We start from the raw sequence: 21,907 nt of genomic DNA on the forward strand, positions 1-21,907 counted from the left end.
ATTCACCTCCACAATTCATGGCAAATTTACCAACAAAAAGTCTAATAGAAATGTGTAGAAAATATGATTTTGAGCAACATGACATTATCAACTGATAATGTTGGAAACCGCAGTTGTAAATGTACATAATACATTGCATGAATATTCACAATAAATTGCACCAAAGCAACAGCCAAGTATGGTGACCCATACTCAGAATTCATGCTCTGCATTTAACCCATCTAAAGTGCACACACACACAGCAGTGAACACACACACCCGTGAACACACACCCGGAGCAGTGGGCAGCCATTTATGCTGCGGCACCCAGGGAGAAGTTGGGGGTTCAGTGTCTTGCTCAAGGGCACCTCAGTCGTGGTATTGCCAGCCTGAGACTCAAATCCACAACCTAAGGGTTAGGAAACAAACTCTCTAACCACTAAGCCACAACTCCAAAATGTGTAAGAAACCACCCAGAACACCCCAGCAGCCGCATAACAACACCTTTAAAACAGTGACAAAAAGAAATTACTAATCACATTTTCTTTAGAAACTGTAAAAAGTGTAGTTCAGATAGAAATAGCATAGAACAGAAATGTCAGATAAAGACTGTCTTGTTCAGTATTCTTATGTTCTCTGTTAGCTTTATTCAAGGTGCTTGAGATTGACCTTTCACTTGCAAAGCTTGTATCACAAGCCCAAATAAACCCAGATTATGCTAAACTGTTGTGCAAACCCATAATACACTCATGAACTGCTGCAGTACACTGTAGTTATTTTCTTCATTTTTCCAGAGTTTCTGTTTTTAAATGTGTGTTTCCATCCAGGTTGGAGATGGATCATGCATTAAAGTTATCACAACAAAAGTGCATGCACCACTGAGGTCTCAGAGCAGTGTAAAGGGTGAGTCACAATCCTCCCATCATCCACAAACTGAAACAATGCCATCACAATCAATACATTGTGGGTGGTTTATTTTGGTGTCGCAGTTGTTGCTACTTTATTATTGTACTTCAAATAGATTTGCATTTTTTGAGTGTTAACAACTTATAAATATTAGAAGTTCACTACAAACAGCCATACAGCTAACCACAATATAGTTTGCTCTCCAAACACCCCACCCAATCTGCAAAACAGTCAGTACTGCAACACATAATGTGGGTGTTCTGAAGAAGAAAAAAAAAGTATTTCATGTAACACATTGCATCCAGATATGATCTGTACTCTGTTAGATCACTTGAGAGAATTTCAAATAAAGGGAAAGTTCAGTCACGATAGGACGATTCTCTCATCATTTACTCGTTACTCATCATTTACCCTCATCATTTTCAAAACCTGTAGGACTTTCTTTCTCCTTGTAACATGCAAGAATTAGTTTTCAGAATGTTCAAGCTTAATTTCCATACAATTAAAAGGAATATAGGAGCTGTAAAGAAATAAGTGTTTTTTGGAGTTTGACAGCCACTGGTCCCCCATCTAATTTCTCTTTTTGGAAGAGAGCAGCGTTAAAAGTCTGTTAAACATCACTTTTTGTTTTCCACCCACAAAATAAAGTCATGTGGGTTTGAAATGACTTGATGATGAGAAGATAATTCGAATATTACATTTTTTTGAGGTGACCTATCCCTTCCATTGAACTTGTTTGAACTAGAGCTATTAACAAAGAGCTTAAAATCGAACGCAGCATTCTCAAACTGTAACACAAGGATGAAATTTGCCATTGAGTGAAGGAAGTGGTGGTATCGGTTGTCTCTGTCTCTGTATACCACATGATACATCTGTCGGTGGAGTCTCTTTCCTGTATATGTACCACATACAGTTTCTGGTAGCCTTTGATAACTTTCATGACGTTATTGATATATTTACATCTTATAAAATGTTAACAGATCAGTCATTGTTGTACAGTACATTTAGTATGAATATAAATTAATCCATGACATTTTCAGTTTGAGTGTATATTTAGTGATCAATGGTCTGTTTGTAGTCTAATTATGTTGTTTAATGTTCAGACAAGCGTCCAAGATGTCGAAATGTTTGTATTTTCACATCTGGTTATGTTTGTATGTGTTTTTAATGCTATATGTTGGAGTGCCATCTGCTTTATGCAAAATTTGGGTGCTGACATGTGCCAAATTTAGTTCCACTCAGTAGAGATTCAGTTACTGTAACACATCCTATCTGATGCGTCAAACAATAAAGATTGTTGGGCCAGTGTTGGCTTGACGTTGCTAATTTACTCATCATTGTGCTGTTTTGTTTGACAGATGATAAGACTTCGCTGTCAAGTACTTCCATCTGGTGAGTTGCTATAGTGCATGTGTACTTTCTGTACAGTGTTTGTTTTGCTGTGTTCCTTCTCATTGCATTTACACAACTAAAGATCTGGGTTACTATTGAGATATCATGTGTTAGATCTAGTGCTATTGCGTTCACACTGATGTGAAGGGAATGTGGGTGTGTGTGATACTTTCAGTTTTGCCCAGGTTCTTCCTGTTTAAATGAGAGGAAGCTGTGTGTTGTTGATATTGTTCACCAAGCATTGTGCCTCTTCTTATAATGAGGCATAATAACCTAAACAATTTCTATTAGAACCACTGTTGAGTATATAAAAGAAGACATTGTTTGTAAAATAGCATGGATTATTATATTGTAAAAAACAGTAATTTTGAACTTTTTTATCTGCACAATTTGGAATTCTATTGCTTGAATTGCGAGTTCTTGACATCTTGCAATTCAGACTTTATCAGAATTGTTAAGATAAATTAACAGTTTTCAAGAAATACTGTAAAAGTCAGAACTGTGAGATGAAAAAAAAGTCCCAATTACCCTTTATATTCCATGGCAGAAATAAACTTTCATGGGTTTCACACGTGTAAGAGGAAAAGCAAACAAAAACATTAAAATACAGTCCAGTACACATTCTTACCCAAATATTTAAATAGTTCAAATATTTTATAAGAGTTTTCAATACTTTTTGAGTTGCTGTTGTTGCAGAGGTGGAGCTTTACACTACATTAAAGTTGAAATATTGGGTTCATTTCTGTCATGCTGTTGTTTAAGCATTTTTTAGAAAAAAACAATATAAGACATATCTGTGATTTTGGGTATGGGGTAAGCCTGTGTGAAAATAAATGTAAGCATTTAGAAACGTGCTAATTTTTATTGTGTGAAAACGACATTGAATTGTGTTAAAGGCATGATCACACAGAGTGATGTTGTGCCAATTGTGTTTAGTGTTTTGAAAAATGTGACACAGATGGACAAAAGGATGTTAGCAATAAAAAAACTGTAATACTGATATGATATGATACATTGTATGAAAGACAATTTCAAATACACATAGTAACAGGACTTTTTGATTGGTCTAGGTCGATCCAGACATCGACAATGAACCTGAGCAACACCCAGAGAAAAAAGCTCTAAAGTTCAAAGAGATGTACCTTACCAAGCTGCTCTCCACTAAGGTGAGGATAACTGACACACAGAAGCTTTTTTATTATAAAACTCTATATTGTCTAGATACCGTAGATGGATGGATGGACGGACAGAGAGACAGACAGACAGACAGACAGACAGACAGACAGACAGACAGACAGACAGACAGATAGATAGATAGATAGATAGATAGATAGATAGATAGATAGATAGATAGATAGATAGATAGAGTAGACAGATAGACAGATGGACGGACAGATGGACAGATAGATGGATGGATGGATGGACAGATGGATGGATGGACGGATGGAATGGGATGGATGGATGGATAGAAGGATAAGATAGATAGATAGATAGATAGATAGATAGATAGATAGATAGATAGATAGATAGATGGATGGATGATGGATAGACAGAGAGAGAGGAGAGAGAGAGAGAGAGGAAAGAGAGAGAGAGAGAGTATGTACACAATATATATATATATGACACATGTGCTCATTGTGTCCACCAGGTAGCAGTCCATTCTTTTGTGGAGAATCTGTTCAGGAGTATCTGGGGATTGCCCAACAACAGGGCCCCAATGGCCATCAAGTACTTTTTTGACTTCCTGGATGTACAAGCCGAGAGAAAGAAAATCTCAGATCCAGATGTTTCTCCACATCTGGAAAACAAACAGGTGCTGGATAAACACACTTTCACTGAAGTACACTTCGCACAGCTCCGCAATCAGCTGCACCGACGGCTGAATATCTCATATGTTCATATGTTCATGCACAACTAAAATGGATTTTCTAACCTCCAATCAGCCTTCCACTTCGTTTCTGGGTGAACATCCTGAAGAACCCTGACTTTGTGTTCAGCGACTTGGAAAAAGACGCCACACCTGGACGGCTGTCTGTCCGTCATCGCTCAGGCCTTCATGGACTCCTTCTCCCTAGTCGAGCAACACCTGGACAAGGTAACCACTGAACCCTAACATGGAGAGCTGCGAGTATCACAGAGATTACTGACTCCTTTTTTCTCCCACAGCATTCACCAACCAATAAACTACTCTATGGCAAAGACATACCTCGGTACAAACAGGAAGTGAAGTCGTACTACAAGTTAGTGAGGGACCAGCCTTCTATCAGCAGCCAAGAGTTGAAAATATTTCTTCAAGGGGAGTCAAAGGTACAATATGTCAGACATTACCTAGAAATAAAGAAAGTGTATTGATAGGCAGATGATTGTACGGCAAAATGCCTAAATGTTATTTTCCCATGTTCATCAGAAACATCGAAATGAGTTCAATGAATCTGTGGCTCTGCGAGAACTCTGCAAATACATGCTCCGCTACTTTCAGCAAGGTACGACTCTTGCATTCACATCGCACATCGACTCTTTTGTGCATTTGTGGCAGTTTCACAGAACATTTCACAGGATTTTCAGGCACATCAAAGCCACCGAAATTCAATAAAGGAAACTTATTTTACCACTCTTCATGACATGTAACAAACACTTTCACATCCTGTTTTACTTCAAAACCTGTTTTGAAAGGAGATTTGATACTGTGTCGAAATCATCTGAAAGTTGGGTGGTCAGGAATGCTGGAAGTATTCAGATTTAGCAAAGTAATTATACAACAGCATGACTTTTTCTTTTTCAAACTCGGTCACTACAGGTTTCCCAGAAGCTGGAACAGACAGGCGCCCCTGATAAATTGAAAGAGGACATGCAAAACGTGAAGTCGCTATTTGAAAACATGAAGCGAGGAGGTTGGAGTTGAAATCCCTGGTTTTGTTATTCATATGCGTATTTACACTGCATTTGGTTTATTTTAAGCTGGACAGTAAACTGGATGCACCTCCATCATAAAGACTGACAGCATAATCATACATATATTAGAAAAGACAGATTCACTGCTGTTTGTTAGACATTATAGAGACCAAGTGAATGTAATGTATATTGATGAATTTCAGGGTTTGAGAGGAGCTCGTTGTTGAGTTTATATTGGAGTAACACTGAAATGACTATATAATGTATCTCAAACCCATTACTTGCAAACCTTGATGATTTAAATGGTTTGATTAGATTTTTCTCCATGCTTTCTAAATTGTATATTATTTTACTGCAGTATTTGCCTCTAAAGCATTTATCTGCCAGTTCAAGCGTGTCATATTTTCTGAAATCCTTTGAAAATGGACTAAACAAATTATTTGTGTAATCTGCATAATTATTCAACTGTCCTGGTCTGCACCATATTAATATGTGTGTGGTTCTATGTAAAGAGATGTTTCTATCAGTGTGATCACTGTTAATCTGTGTTCCTTTGTCGCCCTCTATTGGTTATATGGGTTATTACTTATCATATGAAAGCTTGCATTAATAGATTTCGAGACAAGGACGTTTGTTTGTTTGTTTGTCTGTCTGTTTGTTTGTTTGTTTGTTGTTTCAGGGCAGAAAATATGTATTAATGAATTACATTATCCACAAGGAGTAACATTCAGAACTATATCACCAAACAAAAAATTATAAGTGAAATTGCCAGTATGTTTTAAAATGCAAATGTATATATATATATATATATATATATATATATATATATATATATATATATATATATATATATATTTTTTTTTTTTTTTTTTTTTTATCTAATGTAACACTTAGGATGTATTGGCAGATGTTGAGTTTACTATTTGCCCATTTCTGTTTATGAGTATATCCAATTAATAATAAATTAATTAATTAAAACTGTAGTATTTTGATCAGTGTTTATTCATTTTTTTAATGTATAGGAAAATAAGAGCTCAACAAAGATTAAATTTCATACCATAAAAATGGCTCAAATTATATTATTAATCTAAAACATATCTAATCCCATACCTAAATCTAGAATAACAAATAGGCTAAACAAACAATACACACCATAATAATTCCATATTCCACAATAATATTAATAATTTTTTTTTATATTTACTAAATTATGTTTGATTTTATGGATAGCTTTATAAATATAATATACATAATTAAAGGGATATTATTATGCTCAGAACAATATTAAAATAAATCATCCTTTTTAATTAATATGTATATAGCCTATTTATTTTTCTTTCTTTTAAACTGAAGGCAGAAACAAAAAAGCATTCCACAACAAACTTTTTTTCTTCTTACAATTTAAAAGATGTAATAATACAAACAAATTACATAATAAAACAATAAACAACATAAACAATGGAAATGAACTGAAACGCTTGTGTATATAGTTAATTTTATATAGTTTAATAAATATATTGACAGTGTATTCAAGACATTGTTTTATTGATACACAATAATATTATCTAATGTAAAGAATAATTTAACCTTTACTAAATATGTATATATATTATTGCAAAACAAGAAAAGTAACACAAAATCAGTTAAATTCATAATAGCATCAAAGGAACAAACAGGAAGGAGGGGAGAAACTACAGGGGATAGCTGACAAGAAATTTCCATAAATAAAATACATATTTTTTTATTATTATATGTGCATATTACAAAAATAAACGCCATGACATAGTGTGACGTAAATTTCAAGACCGATTATTATTGGCTGATCGGATTTGGGCGAGCCTAATTATCATGGGGTGCTCCTGCGCATGCGCGTTCATCCACCGACGCGTCACACAGTCAACATGGACCCGACGGTGAAGCGGTAGCGACGGACGCCTTTACGAGTCATGTTTATATTCTCCCATTACGACGCTTCATTATTCAGAGGAAAACACTCCGGTTGACCGGAGTACACCTATAATGTACAGCTTCGAAAATCTGCCGCCCGTCCGTGGATAAGTGATTGATGAGATACCGGTCATGGCTGGATTGATCAAGAAACAGATCCTGAAACATCTCTCCAGGTCAGAGCTGATCCCTTCCTGACGGGCTTTACATACATACCGCTGCTCCATTAACACGAATCATGGTTTAAAGGCTGAGATGAGTCCTGCTGATGTGTCTGGGCTGGATGACATGCTGATGGGTCATAACTGGGCTTTGACAGCTTGCCAGACAAAATGCTGTTGCACTGGGTTGATGTCAAAACACACTTTGTCTCCAGCCAAACGAGTCTTTTTGCTCTCATAATAATGTAGTTTTTTTTGTGGGTCAGTGGGCTAGAGAGCGTGCTTTTTGGCTTGAAATAATATATATATATATATATATATATATATATATATATATATATATATATATATATTTCCTCTGTTTTGGAAACCACCCCTCATTTCCTTCAGACAGGTTAGATCATTGGTATGATTTAAGTGGATTCATGACATTCCATGACAGACTGAACCCATTTCTAGCCCTGTGGTGTATCTGGTTGACACTTAAAGGTCAGTTAATCAAGAAACAGTCTAGTAGGATGCCACGTAAACCAAGAATGTATGAATTTGGCATCTTAACGTTGGCTTGTAAAAGTTTTCCACATGCATGTTTTAGATATATGGGATGATTCATGATTCATCCATGCATATTTAATTTTAATTTTTTTTCCCAGCATTTTTAATTTTAAATGCCATAACCGACCGGATCTCCCAATTGAAAACATTAGACTTTTCTGTGGTGATGTATGCAGGACTTCTCAAGTCATTTACTTAAACGTATTTGCTGCTAGCTCACATTCACCTGCCTCCATCAACACCCAGTGTTTCGACCTGCCCAACATTTTTATTTTCTGATATGCCATTATACTTTGATATATGTACATCAAAACACAAAAGAAAATTCTGTCACTATTTAGGTTTCAGCACAACTTATAATATTGGGGTGGGTGATGTGTCCCTTTGCATATCTAGATGCCCAGAATTGGACTCTTTTATTTATTTATTTTTTATTTTTTTGCTAATCTCAGATTATTTTGGATATATTGGATTTAGACGTGATTACTATTTTAAGTATTTAAAGATGGAAATCAAACATTCAATACATACTTTCAAATTTTACCCCCCCCCCCATGTTGTTCCAAATGTGTGTGGCTTTCACAAATACTTGGAAAACCATTGGCTTCTAAATCAACATTGGACCTCCTTTAATACACAAGACATGGATCTGCGGGAGATATGTAGAACTTTATGAATGACAAGCATTCCAGTTCTGTTGAAATCTGTGGGACTTTTAAGGCCATAAATGACAACTATAAAGACAACTATATTAGCATGCACACTAATCCATGGTAATTTTATCTTTATTTTAAGTGTACTCTACAGTTTAGTCAACTGCGTCTTTGGTTGTCAATGGTTTTATCATTCATCAGCTAAAAAAAGTTGTTCTGGAAGCTATTCCAACAATGTCGCTCTTTGGTGTCAATAATATTTGTGGTTTGAACTTTTGAGCCCTGTAGACTCCAATTGAATTTGAATGAAAACTGGGTAGATCGTAAAGATGGGTTCAACAGAAACAATGTTTTTCCTTTGCGGCCGAGTGCATGTTGTTGTGTCAAATGGTTTCACTGTTGTGTGCCATTGTTGTGTCAGTGCTTGAGACCAACCTACCTGCATTATTTATTCCCTCAGTGGAGCGCATCCAGATGAAATACTACACCTGTCCATTCAAAATGACAACAGCGGCCATTTGGTATAATGGTGACGTGTGTCTCATGGTGTTCCTCATTTGATAAGCAATAGCTCGATCCAAGATGTCGACTGGGCAGCATGATAAAATAAAGATGGTGTTGGATGGCATCTCCCTTCGGGTTGATGTTGGTTGCACACTCTGCATTTTTTGGAGGAATAGTGGCGCTCAAGGCCCCCTAAAATGAATAGTGCACACTATGGACCCAGACTTATTGTTTATGACGTTGTGTTGAATTAATTTAACACTGAGGGACTTTTACCCAGACTTTGACCTACACAAAATCAAGTATTCCTCTTGCGGCGGCACTTTTTCAGTCTGTAATAGTCTCATATTTATTGTTTAGCTTATCAGTAACTTCCAATCGCCCGATACAAATTGGACTTCAGAGGCTATGCACCCGTCTTGTGTTCGATTTCAAACCGCATATAGTGTAAAACAATATGGGGAACAAGTCAACATAGCACTTCACAGGAAATAGAAAGGGAAATGTACCCACCAGTCTTTGTGCACCACTTTAGGGCTACACAAAGTTTTCATAATTAAAGCAGTGAAGCTATTTTAAACAGTGCTTTATGTTACGTATTATATATATATATATATATATAATATTATATTATTAAACATATAGTATGTTGATATTTATAATATTTTTTAGAGCTGAAACAACGAATCGATTTAATCGATTAAAATCGATTATTAAAATAGTTGTCAACTAATTTAGTAATCGATTCGTCGCTAAATAAATTTTATTTGCCATAAGCGGCTCATTTCGTGCATATTTCAAATCTGCGGTGACCAAAGTGTGGCAGTAATGAGCCACCGGAGGTTTTACTCAGCCAGTACAGCAGGTGAAGTAGCGAATAGCCAATAGCTGGCCTCGTTTTATGTCACGTGCTTCCCGAACAGCGTCTCTGCAGCATTCAGCGGGAAGTGGGAGTACTTTACTTTGAGCCTTCAAAATGAAGAGTAACCTGTAAACTCTGCACTACTGAACTGTTTAAGGGGCCGTTCACATATGGCGTCTTTTGCGTGCTCAAGTTCGTTATTTCCTATGTAGGCGCGCAGTATGCACTCTCATAATGGAAGCGACGCGGTCGCGACACGCACGCGGTGCGATGCGCCCGTTTTTCCAGGCGCGTCCACACCGCATCCATTTATCCTTTGCTGAAATTTCCGGGTCTTCATGGAGAGGGCACGTCATGGTTGCTTAGCAAAGGCAGACGCCTCAGGGGCGCTTCTGCCCGAGCGCTTTGGAAAGAAGGAGAAAGCGGCGCGACTAGCGTTTTCCACGCGTTTTTAGGTGCGATATGTGAACGGCCCCTAAGAATTTTATTTGTGCAGATTCTCCAGTACAAGGTTGTTTGCAAATGTTTAGTCGTAAAAGCTGATAACATTGCTTTTTAACAGTTAACATTTAAAGCTTTACAAACATGTTATGTGATCAGTTTGTCGTTTACCAGTTCATAATTCAGACTTGCAGCCTAATTATAACTGAATGAGAGAGGTAAATGTTTGAGTAGATTTAAAATGCACTTCTAAGTATTCACTGCTCTTTTTCACACAGCAGGTTTTTTGTGTGTGTCCCAATTTTTTTTTCTGCACAACCTTCTGATGGATTTTACTTTAAATTGTGAGTTCCATTCAGGTTTCATGCCATTGGCACTTTTTTTTCGAAGGATTGTTTACAATTTCACAGCATAAGCTATAAAGCTTTTTCCCAGTAAATAATAAAATACAATGCACTGCAATTTTATTCTGTTTTATCCTTATACTTCGTGAAAATATGTTCTCAAAGATTCCTTAAGCTTTGTTTGGGATGTTAAACTACTTTAGGAGCTCTAAGGACTGCCATGGTGAAAACAATATTTGAAATCTCCTTGTGAATTTTGCTAGAGTATGGGTCAGTGTTTTGATTGCAGAAGAGTTCGACAAAGGATTACTAACATAATAAAACAACTCCAGGTATATTTTTGATGAGGATATGACAATGCAAAATGGTTAAAATCTCTTAAAAATCTATGCTGAATGATAAAGACCCTTTATTAATAATTTACTTGGGGAAAAAATGGAAAAAACTAAAATATAAGTACATAAACCGATTAATCGATTAATCGTAAAAATAATCGACAGATTAATCGATTATCAAAATAATCGTTAGTGGCAGCCCTAATATTTTTATAATATTCTTATGTAGGCCTATATAGTTTAGTTGTTGTATCTGATTTAGTGAAAATCAGAAGAGGAAGCTGTAGGCAGTTGTCAAAGGAATGAAACCTGCTTGGCCTGTCTTTCTAGTCTCTGGCCCCCATTTTAGAAGATAAATCAGATAATGCAGACCTGTCTGTAAGTGTGTGTTCATGGCTAATCATTGTAAAATCAGGGTAGAAACTCTTGTGGTGGTCAATGAGGCTGTATTTACATTATTTATAACTAGTTTTCTGGATAGCACATCATGAACTCCAAGCCAGAATGAGAAAATATTTCCGTCAGAGAATTCTTAAGATAAGGGTTTATCTGAAGGATAGTTCGTTTATTCAGTAATGTTATCATTTACTCGCCATTCTGTTGTTCTAAACCTGTATGACCCAAAAGAGCTGCTCTGTTCTATAAAACTGTAGTGAATGGGAACCAGGGACAGTCAAGCTTCAAAAAGTGTTTTAAAAGACAAATGTCATATTCCAAGCTTTCTGAAGCCATATAAGATGTCTCTGGGAGGAATAGTTTGAAATTGAAGTCATTCATATTTTTTTCCCTGACAGATGTAGTCACCATTCACTTTCAATGAATGGAAAGGAGCAACATGAACATCTTACTAAACTTCTTCTTTCGTGCTCCACAGAAGAATGGGTCATTTAATTTAATAAATTAAGAAGAGTCAAGTCACAGAATCATTAAAGTAACACGAGACTCAACAGCACATTTGTTCCTTTACCAAAAGTGTTTTAAAGTGGAAGAATGTGTGAAAAATCAATATTTACAAAGAAAACATGTAATGGCTTGACTGACACAATTGACTAGCTGCTTCCCCGGGTGCATTTTCTGCAGCAACGGTCACAAACGCTGACTGTGTTTTAGCATTGATTAGCTGGATTGCAAGATGATTGACAAGCAACATGTGGCACTTTGGCAGCTTTTGGTCGATGGCAGTCTCTTCCTGTTAGGCCAGGATTCACACAAAATCAGGACACAGGGTTTGTTCAACATAATCAAGCCGAGCTTTCACATGGACTGAAGCGAAACTTAAAGCACCTCATTGGATTTTTTCAGCCTTTATCATCACCTAGCCGAAGGGAATGTGGCTGATCTCACCTGTGCACTCAAGGCCTCAGAAAATGCTTGTGTAATTTCCTCTTGATTCACCCTTTGGTGGATAGACTTGGGTGTTTTAGCTTCACAGTCTTATAAGGAAATGCAAGTCTAGGCCTACATATTTTCCAAAATGCCTGAGTTGGAGGGTTGTCAAATGTCGACTGTGTTGAACAGCTAGTCAGCCTTAAGAAGAGCCAATATGATAAGGGAGAATTTGTATCATAGACTGTACTGAATACGATGCAATTAAAGACATCTTTCTTTAGAATTGACTAAAAGTTTTTGAAATTGTTTTCATGAACTGATTTAAAACTCAAATGCAATATGAATAAAAGCTTGAAAAATTAAACAAAACTTACATAAGTTGCTTTGGGTGCTACAGTAGCTGAAATAAAATGTTTAAGTTGAAGTACTACAATTACTAAATCTAAAACGGGAATAACTAATTAAGGTTAAATAGAAATATGTAAAAAAAAAAAAAAACGAATAAAAATGTCATATGCACATTACTAAAATTACTAAAAAAAAAAAGTTACTAAATTAAAAATTGCAACTGGAAATATGTTTAGAAAAGCCATTCAAAGCATTAAATAATACTGTAATAGGATGTGAATAATATTAAAATAAGGTTGCATGCAAAACAAACATAAAGCACAATCAGCTTGGTCTGATTTATAAAGAAATGAACCTTAAAAGCTGTCTCTTATATTCAGTTAATCACAACCATACAGCGACTAACTCCTAGGAGTTGTTTCTTTTAATTAATAGTTCAGAAAGCTGAGTTAATGGATTGTATTAGTCTGAAACACTGCCCTATATAATTAACAGTATTAGCAGAGAGGTGATTTTTTTTTTTTTAACAGTGAACATTAGAATTTGTAAATATACCCAAATGAATCACTGCTTCTTTTATAAAGACGCTATGTTATGCCCTCCGAGAAGTTAATGAAATGTTTTATTGGGCATACGCCTAGGTCTTTTTGTTTAAATAGCAAGCGATTTAGTTCTGGTTCATTTCTTGGGTTGATCAGTGCTTATAGGTCATAAAAAGAGCAATCATTTCTTCTGTCTGCGGGAAAGCCCGTCTGTTCTCTTTTACCACTTCTATACTGTTTATCCTTGCTGTTGTCGACGTTATCGCCATGACGACCTCCTTCAGGTTCTTTCCCCCAGCTGTTGTTTTCTAATGACTCCCATTGGACGCAATTTTTTTTTTCCTGCCCAGAAATTGTCCACGCACCTCTATTGACTGGGGCTTGTCTAAAACCTTGTTCTGAGATCTGCTGGAGATGCTCAGGAGATTTCAGGACGGCTCTATGAGGCCGAGTTCCCTCTTGTGAGTGTGGAATGTTTGTTTGTGTGTATCTTTGTGACATTTGCAGAGGGTCTATGCGGGCGTCTGTCATCCTGTGAATAACTGCTGCGTCTGGGCTATTCAGAGCTCTCCTTCTGTGTCCTTGACGTAAAACGTTAGATTAATAAGTCACCATAACTGGGGCATAATCTCTTTTAAGCATCTCTTTCAAGAGATGCCCACACTTTGAAATTCATCCAGTTAGGGCAGGGACACAAGCTGCTATTATGGTTGCTATTGTATTATGACTTTTTTTTTTTTTTTTTTTTACTTGCTACATTAAAAATCAAACATGGAAAATTTACTTTTTCGAATACATGTTTCTGGTTATATTATGCATATCAGGTCACACTCATAGTATTCCAAAAGAGAACAAAAATGTTTGTTTTTGTAATCTATAATCTAAATGCTTGACCTTTCAAACAACGTTCTATTTCAAGTGACATCATCAAGGCCGCATACGTTTCAACCAATGATTGCAGGGGTTGAGTTTTTCTTTCTGAATATCACAATTATCAAAAGTGCCTAGACATAGTAAAACATTTTCTCACAAGAAGACACTGTGTCTCATCTTCTGATTTCTTGCCAGAATTTTAGTTAATAATAATCTATTCAGTATTGCCTTTTTCAATCTTATTGCGGTTTATACCATTTCATAAGATCAATATGTCACTTGAGGCCAGTGATTCTCTCTGTTAAAAACCCTTCATTGCTGTATGGTGAATATAGCCCAATTTGATTGACTTTATGAAATGGTAGCAATTTTAAATAGAACAGTTGCATTCTGATATTTGAATTTTAAAATGGTCAGTTAATGTAGTTTATACCTGTTTACAGTAACTTTGAATGTGTCTCATCCACTTATTAAAGGAAAAGTTCAACCAAAAATGACAATTTGCTCACCAACAGGCCATCCAAGATGTAGATGAGTTAGTTTTCTTCATTTGAACAGATTTAGAGAAATTTAGCATTACATCAATCTTAGTGAATGAAGCCATCAGAATGAAAGTCCAAACAGCTGATAAAAACATTACAAAAAACCACAAGTAATCCACACGCCTGCAGTCCATCAATTAATGTCTTGTGAAACGGAAAGCTGCATGAAGAAACAAATAAATTGCAGTCCATAATCCTTAATAACCCTCCCTCTGATGAAGAAGTTCATCTTTTGCTGTCCTCTCGCATCAAAATCCACCGACATACAGGTGCTGGTTATACTGTATAATTAGAATATCAGCAAAAAGTTTATTTATTCGACTAATTCCATTCAAAAAGTAAAACTTGTATATTATATCCATTCATTACAAACAGACTTACATATTTCAAATGTTTATTTTTTTAATTTTGATGATTATAACCGACAACTAAGGAAAATCCCAAATTCAGTATCTCAGAAAATTTGAATATTACTTAAGACCAATACAAAGAAAGGATTTTTAGAGATCTTGGCCAACTGAAAAGTTTGAACATGAAAAGTATGAGCATGTACAGCACTCAATACTTAGTTGGGCTCCTTTTGCCTGAATTACTGCAGCAATGTGGTGTGGCATGGAGTTGATCAGACTGTGGCACTGCTCAGTTTTAATGAGAGCCCAGGTTGCTCTGATAGTGGCCTTCAGCTCTTCTGCATTGTTGGGTCTGGCATATCGCATCTTCGTCTTCACAACACCCCATAGATTTTGATAAGGGTATAAGGTCAGGCAAGTTTGCTGGGATACCATGGTCCTTAAACCAGGTACTGGTAGCTTTGGCACTGTGTGCAGGTGCCAAGTCTTGTTGGAAAATGAAGTCGGTATCTCCATAAAGTTGGTCAGCAGCAGGAAACATGAAGGGCTCTAAAACTTCCTGGTATACTGCTGCGTTGACCTTGGACCTCAGAAAACACAGTGGACCAACACCAGCAGATGACGTGGCACCCCAAACCGTCACTGAAGGTGGAAACTTTACACTGGACCTCAAACAAAGTGGATTGTGTGCCTCTCCTCTCTTCCTCCAGACTCTGGGACCCTGTTTTCCAAAGGAAATGCAAAATTTACTTTTATCAGAGAACATAACTTTGGACCACTCAGCGGCAGTCCAGTCCTTTTTGAAGCGAGATGGTTCTGACTCTGTCTGATGTTCAAGAGTGGCTTGACACAAGGAATGCGACAGCTGAAACCCATGTCTTGCATACGTCTGTGCGTAGAGGTTCTTGAAGCACTGACTCCAGCTGCAGTCCACTATTTGTGAATCTCTCCCACATTTTTGAATGGATTTTGTTTCACAATCAAAATCCTCTACAGGGTGTGGTTATCAAGCCCTCCTTGTGCAAGGTGTCAATGGTGTCTTTTGGACAACTGTCAAGTCAGAAGTCTTCCCCATGATTGTGTAGCCTACAGAACTAGACTGAGAGACCATTTAAAGCCCTTTGCAGGTGTTTTGAGTTAATTAGCTGATAAGCACCAGGTGTCTTCAATATTGAACCTTTTCACAATATTCAAATTTTCTGAGATAAAGAATTTGGGATTTTCCTTAGTTGTCAGTTATAATCATCACAATTAAAATAAATAAACATTTAAAATATATCAGTCTGTGTGTAAAGAATGAATATAATATACAAGTTTAACTTTTTGAATGGAATAAGTGAAATAAATCAACTTGTTGATGATATTCTAATTAAATGACCAGCACCTGTATTTGTTCAGAACTGTTTTGGACGGTGCTTGATCTGCACATATTTCTCAGCTGATTCAGACAAGTTAACCTTTTCAATGGAGAAAGCAATATTTTGGACAGAGGACTTGTATTTTAAGTTTAAGATGAATTTTATTCCACATGTAGTCATATTTAAATGCGCACAGCAAAATTAAACCCATTAATTCAGATACTGCATACATGTTCTAATGTGTGAGTTTATTCTATGGAGCTTTGGGCCAATTATGTGATAGTTGATGGAATGAATGGGTGTCTGTGCATCTGACAGTGTGGTCTTGTGCTTTTAGGCCAAACACTGCCCTCATATCAGTTCAAGAGTGCTGGTATCACTGGGACAGAATGTGTTGACTGTTTAAACACTGCTCGGTTTGTAGGAGCCTGGTTATACATTTTCAATGGGATTTTTGTCATCTAGGATGGGTCAGTATGGTGGTTTACATCATGACGTTGGAGAAATGAACTTTTAATTTGTACATGACCTTCTTCAACACTTAATTATCTTTTAAAAGCGAATATAGGCTATTAGAACCAAATAAAGATGCATTTACCTCAGTTTTGCTAAAAGATTACGCAGGTGTAGTTAAATATAAGCCTGTACCTGATGTCACCTGGCTGGCATCCTTCCGATCTCTTCACGGTAGTGACGGAGCGTTCTTAGGACGGACCTGATATCTGATATCAGAGATCGAAGGTAGGCCGTGTCTGAATGAATATTTAACTGTTTGCAGAGCACGGCTACGTAACCCGGAGGCCAGACTATTCACATTTCGTTTTGAACTGGCAGGTCTATGGAAGTTTTCACACTCCCTGTCTCATGTTTGGTTTTGTTTCACACACAGAGTGATGAATAAGCCCACGCAGAGCTCATTGAACAGCGGCGGTTTAATAATTCACTCCACAGTTCTGTGGAGACTCAGAATAAAGGAAATTTGCCTGCCTCCTCACCATTCAACTTTTATTTTTTTCTGCTTCCTCCACACATCTTTTAATACAAAAATAAATCGCTAAACAGTCAGTTTTGTATAAGTGTAATTTTTTTTAAGTAATTTTTTTTTTTGCATTTAGTTTTGATTGAATTAAAATTTTATCTTAATTGCATATAATTTCCATTATTTTTATTTAACTTATTTTTATTTTATTATTTTTTACATCTTTTTACATTTGGTTTTCAAATAGTGTGTTTAGATTAGTTATATTATAATGTTATTAAATGTTTAATATGATTTTGTTATATTACAAGTTTGATTTTCTTTAATCTTTTTATTCTTTCTTTTAAACTGAATTGAATTTAAGTACATATCATTTTTCATTTGTTTTATTTTTAAATAACTTTGACATTTCATTTTAAATTGTATTGTCTTATTTATTTATTATATATGTTATTAATTATATTATAATATACCTTCATTTATTTAATTGTTTGTAATATAACAGTAGTATAATAATTGCATTATTATTTTAATTACATGCCTTTTTTAATTTATTTTATTGGGGCCTATTCCATAAAACAGATTTACCAAATAAACCAGGCATATTCAGTTAGTCTGATTTATTTTGAACTAAATCAGATGACAGTTAGTCAGATTAACTGAAATGAGTCTGGTTTCTTAGGTAAACTTGTTTTATGAAACAGGCCCCAGGATTATTAAAAGAGATTTATAGGAAAGCGAGTGCCATGGTCCCCGACATTTTAGACATTTTTATCCAGTTTTTGGAACCTTTTTTGGAATCCCTTCTAACTTTACCTACATGAACTAAAGTACAGTAGATTCTAGGTTTCCAAGCCAGTGGTTAGACTGGTTACCTCAGTTTTAAACACTTAGCTGTCTCTGTATTTGAAGCTTTGAAGTTATTGAAGTGGTTAGTGTTGTTTTGTCTCTCAGTTATTAGGCTTTAATAATATACATGTGGTTCTTTATATAGAGCTCATTGTTTGATTCTGTAAGAGTGAGATAGTTGTGAAACAGGATTAACCAGCCATTTAAGGGTGTTCTCTCAATTGCAGATTACACCTAGTCTGGGACCTAATTACAATGTTAACGGTGACTCCTAAAGGAGCAATCATTTTTAGTCTAGCTTTTGGTTTAATATGTGTCAGACTCAAGAGAGAACTGTACGCTGCTGTTAAACTGCGACTGTGTGTGTGTTACTGCGTTTAAACTGGGCTGAAGGTCAAAATAAACAGGCCATCCGACAACTTCAAGCTATTCATGACTCACAAAAACATTTTTTGCCCAGGCTAACGTTGACCTTGGCCACATCATAGGCTTTGAGTGACCGGTTTTTCCACACCCTGACCTGTTTGTGTCATTAGCCTGCCGAGCGAAAACAGCTGAAGGAAATGATAACAAATGAGTTCTGTTATCAGCCTCGGTGCTGAGAGCTGTGCGGGAACACTCTTAAACATTAACTGAAAAATCAATGCGCACAGAAACAGAAGGTCGTGACCTCTGTGCGAGCTCTCCTCAGATGCTCCGGGTCACCGAAACCAATGTGCATTTGGATCCTCAGGGTGACTACGTTCTACATCGTAGAATGCTCCAAATACAGTATATTCATTTAATTGTGGATAGGATATCGGCAGGGCTAAGATGAAAAACATGGCCTGTCTGTGACCTCCAAAGCAACTTCCCCCGTTGGCAGCCATATTTGTTTTAATTGTTTGTGAAGTTTCATTTTTACCCATGAGATGGTTTGGATCTCCAGTAAAAGAGCACAACCGTGGAAGCATTCACCCTCCGCTTAATGACCATGATGGGATGGATGGATGGATGAATAATGAATGAATAGCTTCCAGTGTAAGACAAATGAGCAGCAATAGTTCTGGATTGCCTGAGGCTACAGTGTTAAATGATGTAAAGAATTATTTCTGATTTCTTTATACATTAACCATCCATTCTACACGAGCAGGATCTGTTCAGGATGAAATCATACCTAATAATTTCACATAGTTGAAGTTGAATCTGAAACTCTGCGTTGAAAATGACCGACTTCCAGTAAATTCATTTTAAATGGTTGTTTAGTGTTTTTAATTTCTTCTGTCAAAATAATTGTCAAATATATATTTAAAATGATTTAATTCAGAATCAAACACACATTCTTAATATTAAATGAAGAGCCATGCTAAATGAAGAGCCATGCAGAGTCCAGTATTTCTTAAACATATTGTGCTGGTTTAACTAAAGGTTAGGTAACTTAAACGACCAGATTTTCTTTGATTGCAACATATAATCATTGCTGTTAATACTAGTGTCCATCATCTGTTTGATTACGTCATTAAGTGAATTTTACCATGCATTTCCGACATATGTACATCAATTTGATGTAGTATTAGCTACTAATAAAAAAAAAAAATAGAAACCAAATTTTCTGTAAAGCTGCTTTGCAACGATTTGTATACACAATATACACAAAAATTTCACTTAATTGAATTGAACTGAATTGGTTTAAGCTCTCTTAGGAAATATTACTCTGCAAACACCTTTAGAGAAAAGTTTTAAGTTTATCGTTAATTAATAATAATTATAATAATGGTTATATTAAAATAGTCTAGTCATATGAATTAAAATATTGATTATTAATTCTAATTTAATTATACTTATAATACTGGTCACACTTTGAGGTCTAATTCTAGCTAATTACAAACCATTAACTATGACTTTTGCCTCAGACATTTCCTTATTAAATGTTGATAGAGTATTTGTTAAGTTCAGGTATAGGATTATGGATGTAGAATATGGTTGTACAGAATATGTACTTTATGATACTAATAAACCGCCAATATTGTAATAGTGAGAATTGGTCCCTAGTATATTGTTACCATAATATTATTTTAACATTTTTATTATTTTTTTTAATTATATAATGCTGTATTAATGTTGAGCTCATTGTGGCTATCCATTGAAAATGAAAAGTGTGTGTGTGTGTGTGTGTGTGTGTGTGTGTGTGTGTGTTTGTGTGTGTAATTCAGTGAAAATAGCTTTTTCTAGTAAGTAATGTCTTTAATAACCCATTACTGAATTTAAGGATATTTGAATCTCTCTCTCTCTCTCTCTCTCTCTCTCTCTCTCTCTCTCTCTCTCTCTCTCTCTCTCTCTCTCTCACTCACACACACACACACACAAACTCACAGTTCTCAAGTGGTGGGTGGTAGCAGCACAGCGCACCGGTCTGCTTGCTTGTAAAGCTGTAATTACAGTAAAGAGAAAGAGCCATTAAACCATAATGAAAAACTGCAATGTGCTTTTTTAAATTCTTTTGCCTTCCTCAGTCTCTTTATTCATCTTACTGATTTTATTCCCTGATATCTCCTTGTTCCTCTTTCTCTTTCTCTTTTCTGCAGGTTTGCTAAGAACCTCTCTCCAGATAAGATTAATCTGAGCACTCTGAAAGGGGAGGGCCATCTTACCAACCTGGAGCTGGATGAGGAGGTTTTGCAGAACATGTTGGATCTGCCCACCTGGCTCGCCATTAATAAAGTCTTCTGCAACAAAGCCACCATCCGGGTAAGAGACGCCCCTGCTTCTTGATGACATCATCACCATGAGTCCCTCTGACACCAGTAGTGTAGAATCAGCTGGGAAGATAATTAAGCTCCGCTCTCTAGACTTGTACTCCGTCATAGGACTGCATAGACAAAATTGCTGTTGTGTAAAACTCACTTAAAGATTACTTAAGACTTACTTAAAAAATATAAGCTGATAACGTTACATGTACTCTTTAACAAATCTTAAGTGAAAATTGTTCATTTAAATTTTCAGTGTTACATTTTTTATTTTGACAATTAAAAAAAAAATCTTACAAATTTTTTATTTACAGAAGCCATCATTTGAAGTTATTATTTTAATTATTACTAAAAGAAGAATAATGTAATTAGTATACATTTTTAATTATTACTGCTGTTAGTATTATTAATAATAGTAATAAAAGCAGTAGAAGTAATAAAAACAATAATGATTATAAAATATATATATATATATATATATATATATATATATATATATATATATATATATATATATATATATATTAAAAGTACATATTTTAACATAACTGCAATACACACTAAGCAGTCTTTTGAATTCACATTTGATCGTATTGGTTTTAGTATTAATAATTATAATAGTAGTAGTTGAAGCAGTAGTAGTATTAAAAACAATAATAATGATGATAAAATAATAATAACAATAATGTATTATTATTATTTATCATTTATTATTATCATGGCTATTAATAATAGTCATAATATTTTTAAACAATCTTATACACCGGCTTTCATCATATTTATAAGTAAATATTTCCACATCCCCAATGCAATACACACTAAGCAAAGTCTTGCACCACATTTAATAACATTAAGAAACCAGACAGCAGGTTTGTGGTGAGGGAAGAATGTGACTGAGCTCTGTAATCTCAACAGCAAATTATGACAGCACACTGACCACACAAACCTCAATAGAGCAAAGACACAATAATACTTTTAATTGCTCAGCATTGTCATAACAATGACTCCACAGTTGCAGGAAGCATTGTAGTAATTAAAAC

The 21,907-nt window shown here is 35.6% G+C and overlaps 3 protein-coding genes across 5 annotated transcripts in view; all 3 read left to right on the forward strand.

The window, feature by feature from the left end:
- Positions 1–3,384: 3,384 nt before the first annotated feature.
- Positions 3,385–4,275, forward strand: LOC113095195 (plexin-C1-like). Its single transcript, XM_026260834.1, has 3 exons — positions 3,385–3,443; positions 3,926–4,090; positions 4,221–4,275. The coding sequence occupies exons 1-3, from the start codon at positions 3,414–3,416 to the stop codon at positions 4,260–4,262; spliced, it is 237 nt and encodes a 78-aa protein (XP_026116619.1). The 5' UTR covers positions 3,385–3,413; the 3' UTR covers positions 4,263–4,275.
- A 14-nt stretch (positions 4,276–4,289) lies between these two features.
- Positions 4,290–5,589, forward strand: LOC113095193 (plexin-C1-like). The gene is made up of 4 exons (XM_026260832.1): positions 4,290–4,372; positions 4,444–4,584; positions 4,685–4,760; positions 5,528–5,589. The coding sequence occupies exons 1-4, from the start codon at positions 4,334–4,336 to the stop codon at positions 5,587–5,589; spliced, it is 318 nt and encodes a 105-aa protein (XP_026116617.1). The 5' UTR covers positions 4,290–4,333.
- A 1,452-nt stretch (positions 5,590–7,041) lies between these two features.
- Positions 7,042–21,907, forward strand: part of LOC113095196 (UHRF1-binding protein 1-like) — a 36,955-nt gene continuing 22,089 nt past the window's right edge. For 2 of the 3 annotated variants that reach the window (XM_026260835.1, XM_026260836.1), the window contains exons 1-2: positions 7,042–7,292; positions 20,706–20,868. In XM_026260835.1, coding sequence (XP_026116620.1) covers positions 7,249–7,292; positions 20,706–20,868 — 207 coding nt within the window. In that variant the 5' untranslated portion in view covers positions 7,042–7,248. The remainder of the gene's footprint in view (positions 7,293–20,705; positions 20,869–21,907) is intronic. The other variant, XM_026260838.1, reaches the window with a different exon arrangement.

The sequence above is a fragment of the Carassius auratus genome, unplaced genomic scaffold, assembly GCF_003368295.1.
Source record: "Carassius auratus strain Wakin unplaced genomic scaffold, ASM336829v1 scaf_tig00215639, whole genome shotgun sequence".
In the NCBI taxonomy this organism is placed as follows: domain Eukaryota; kingdom Metazoa; phylum Chordata; class Actinopteri; order Cypriniformes; family Cyprinidae; genus Carassius; species Carassius auratus.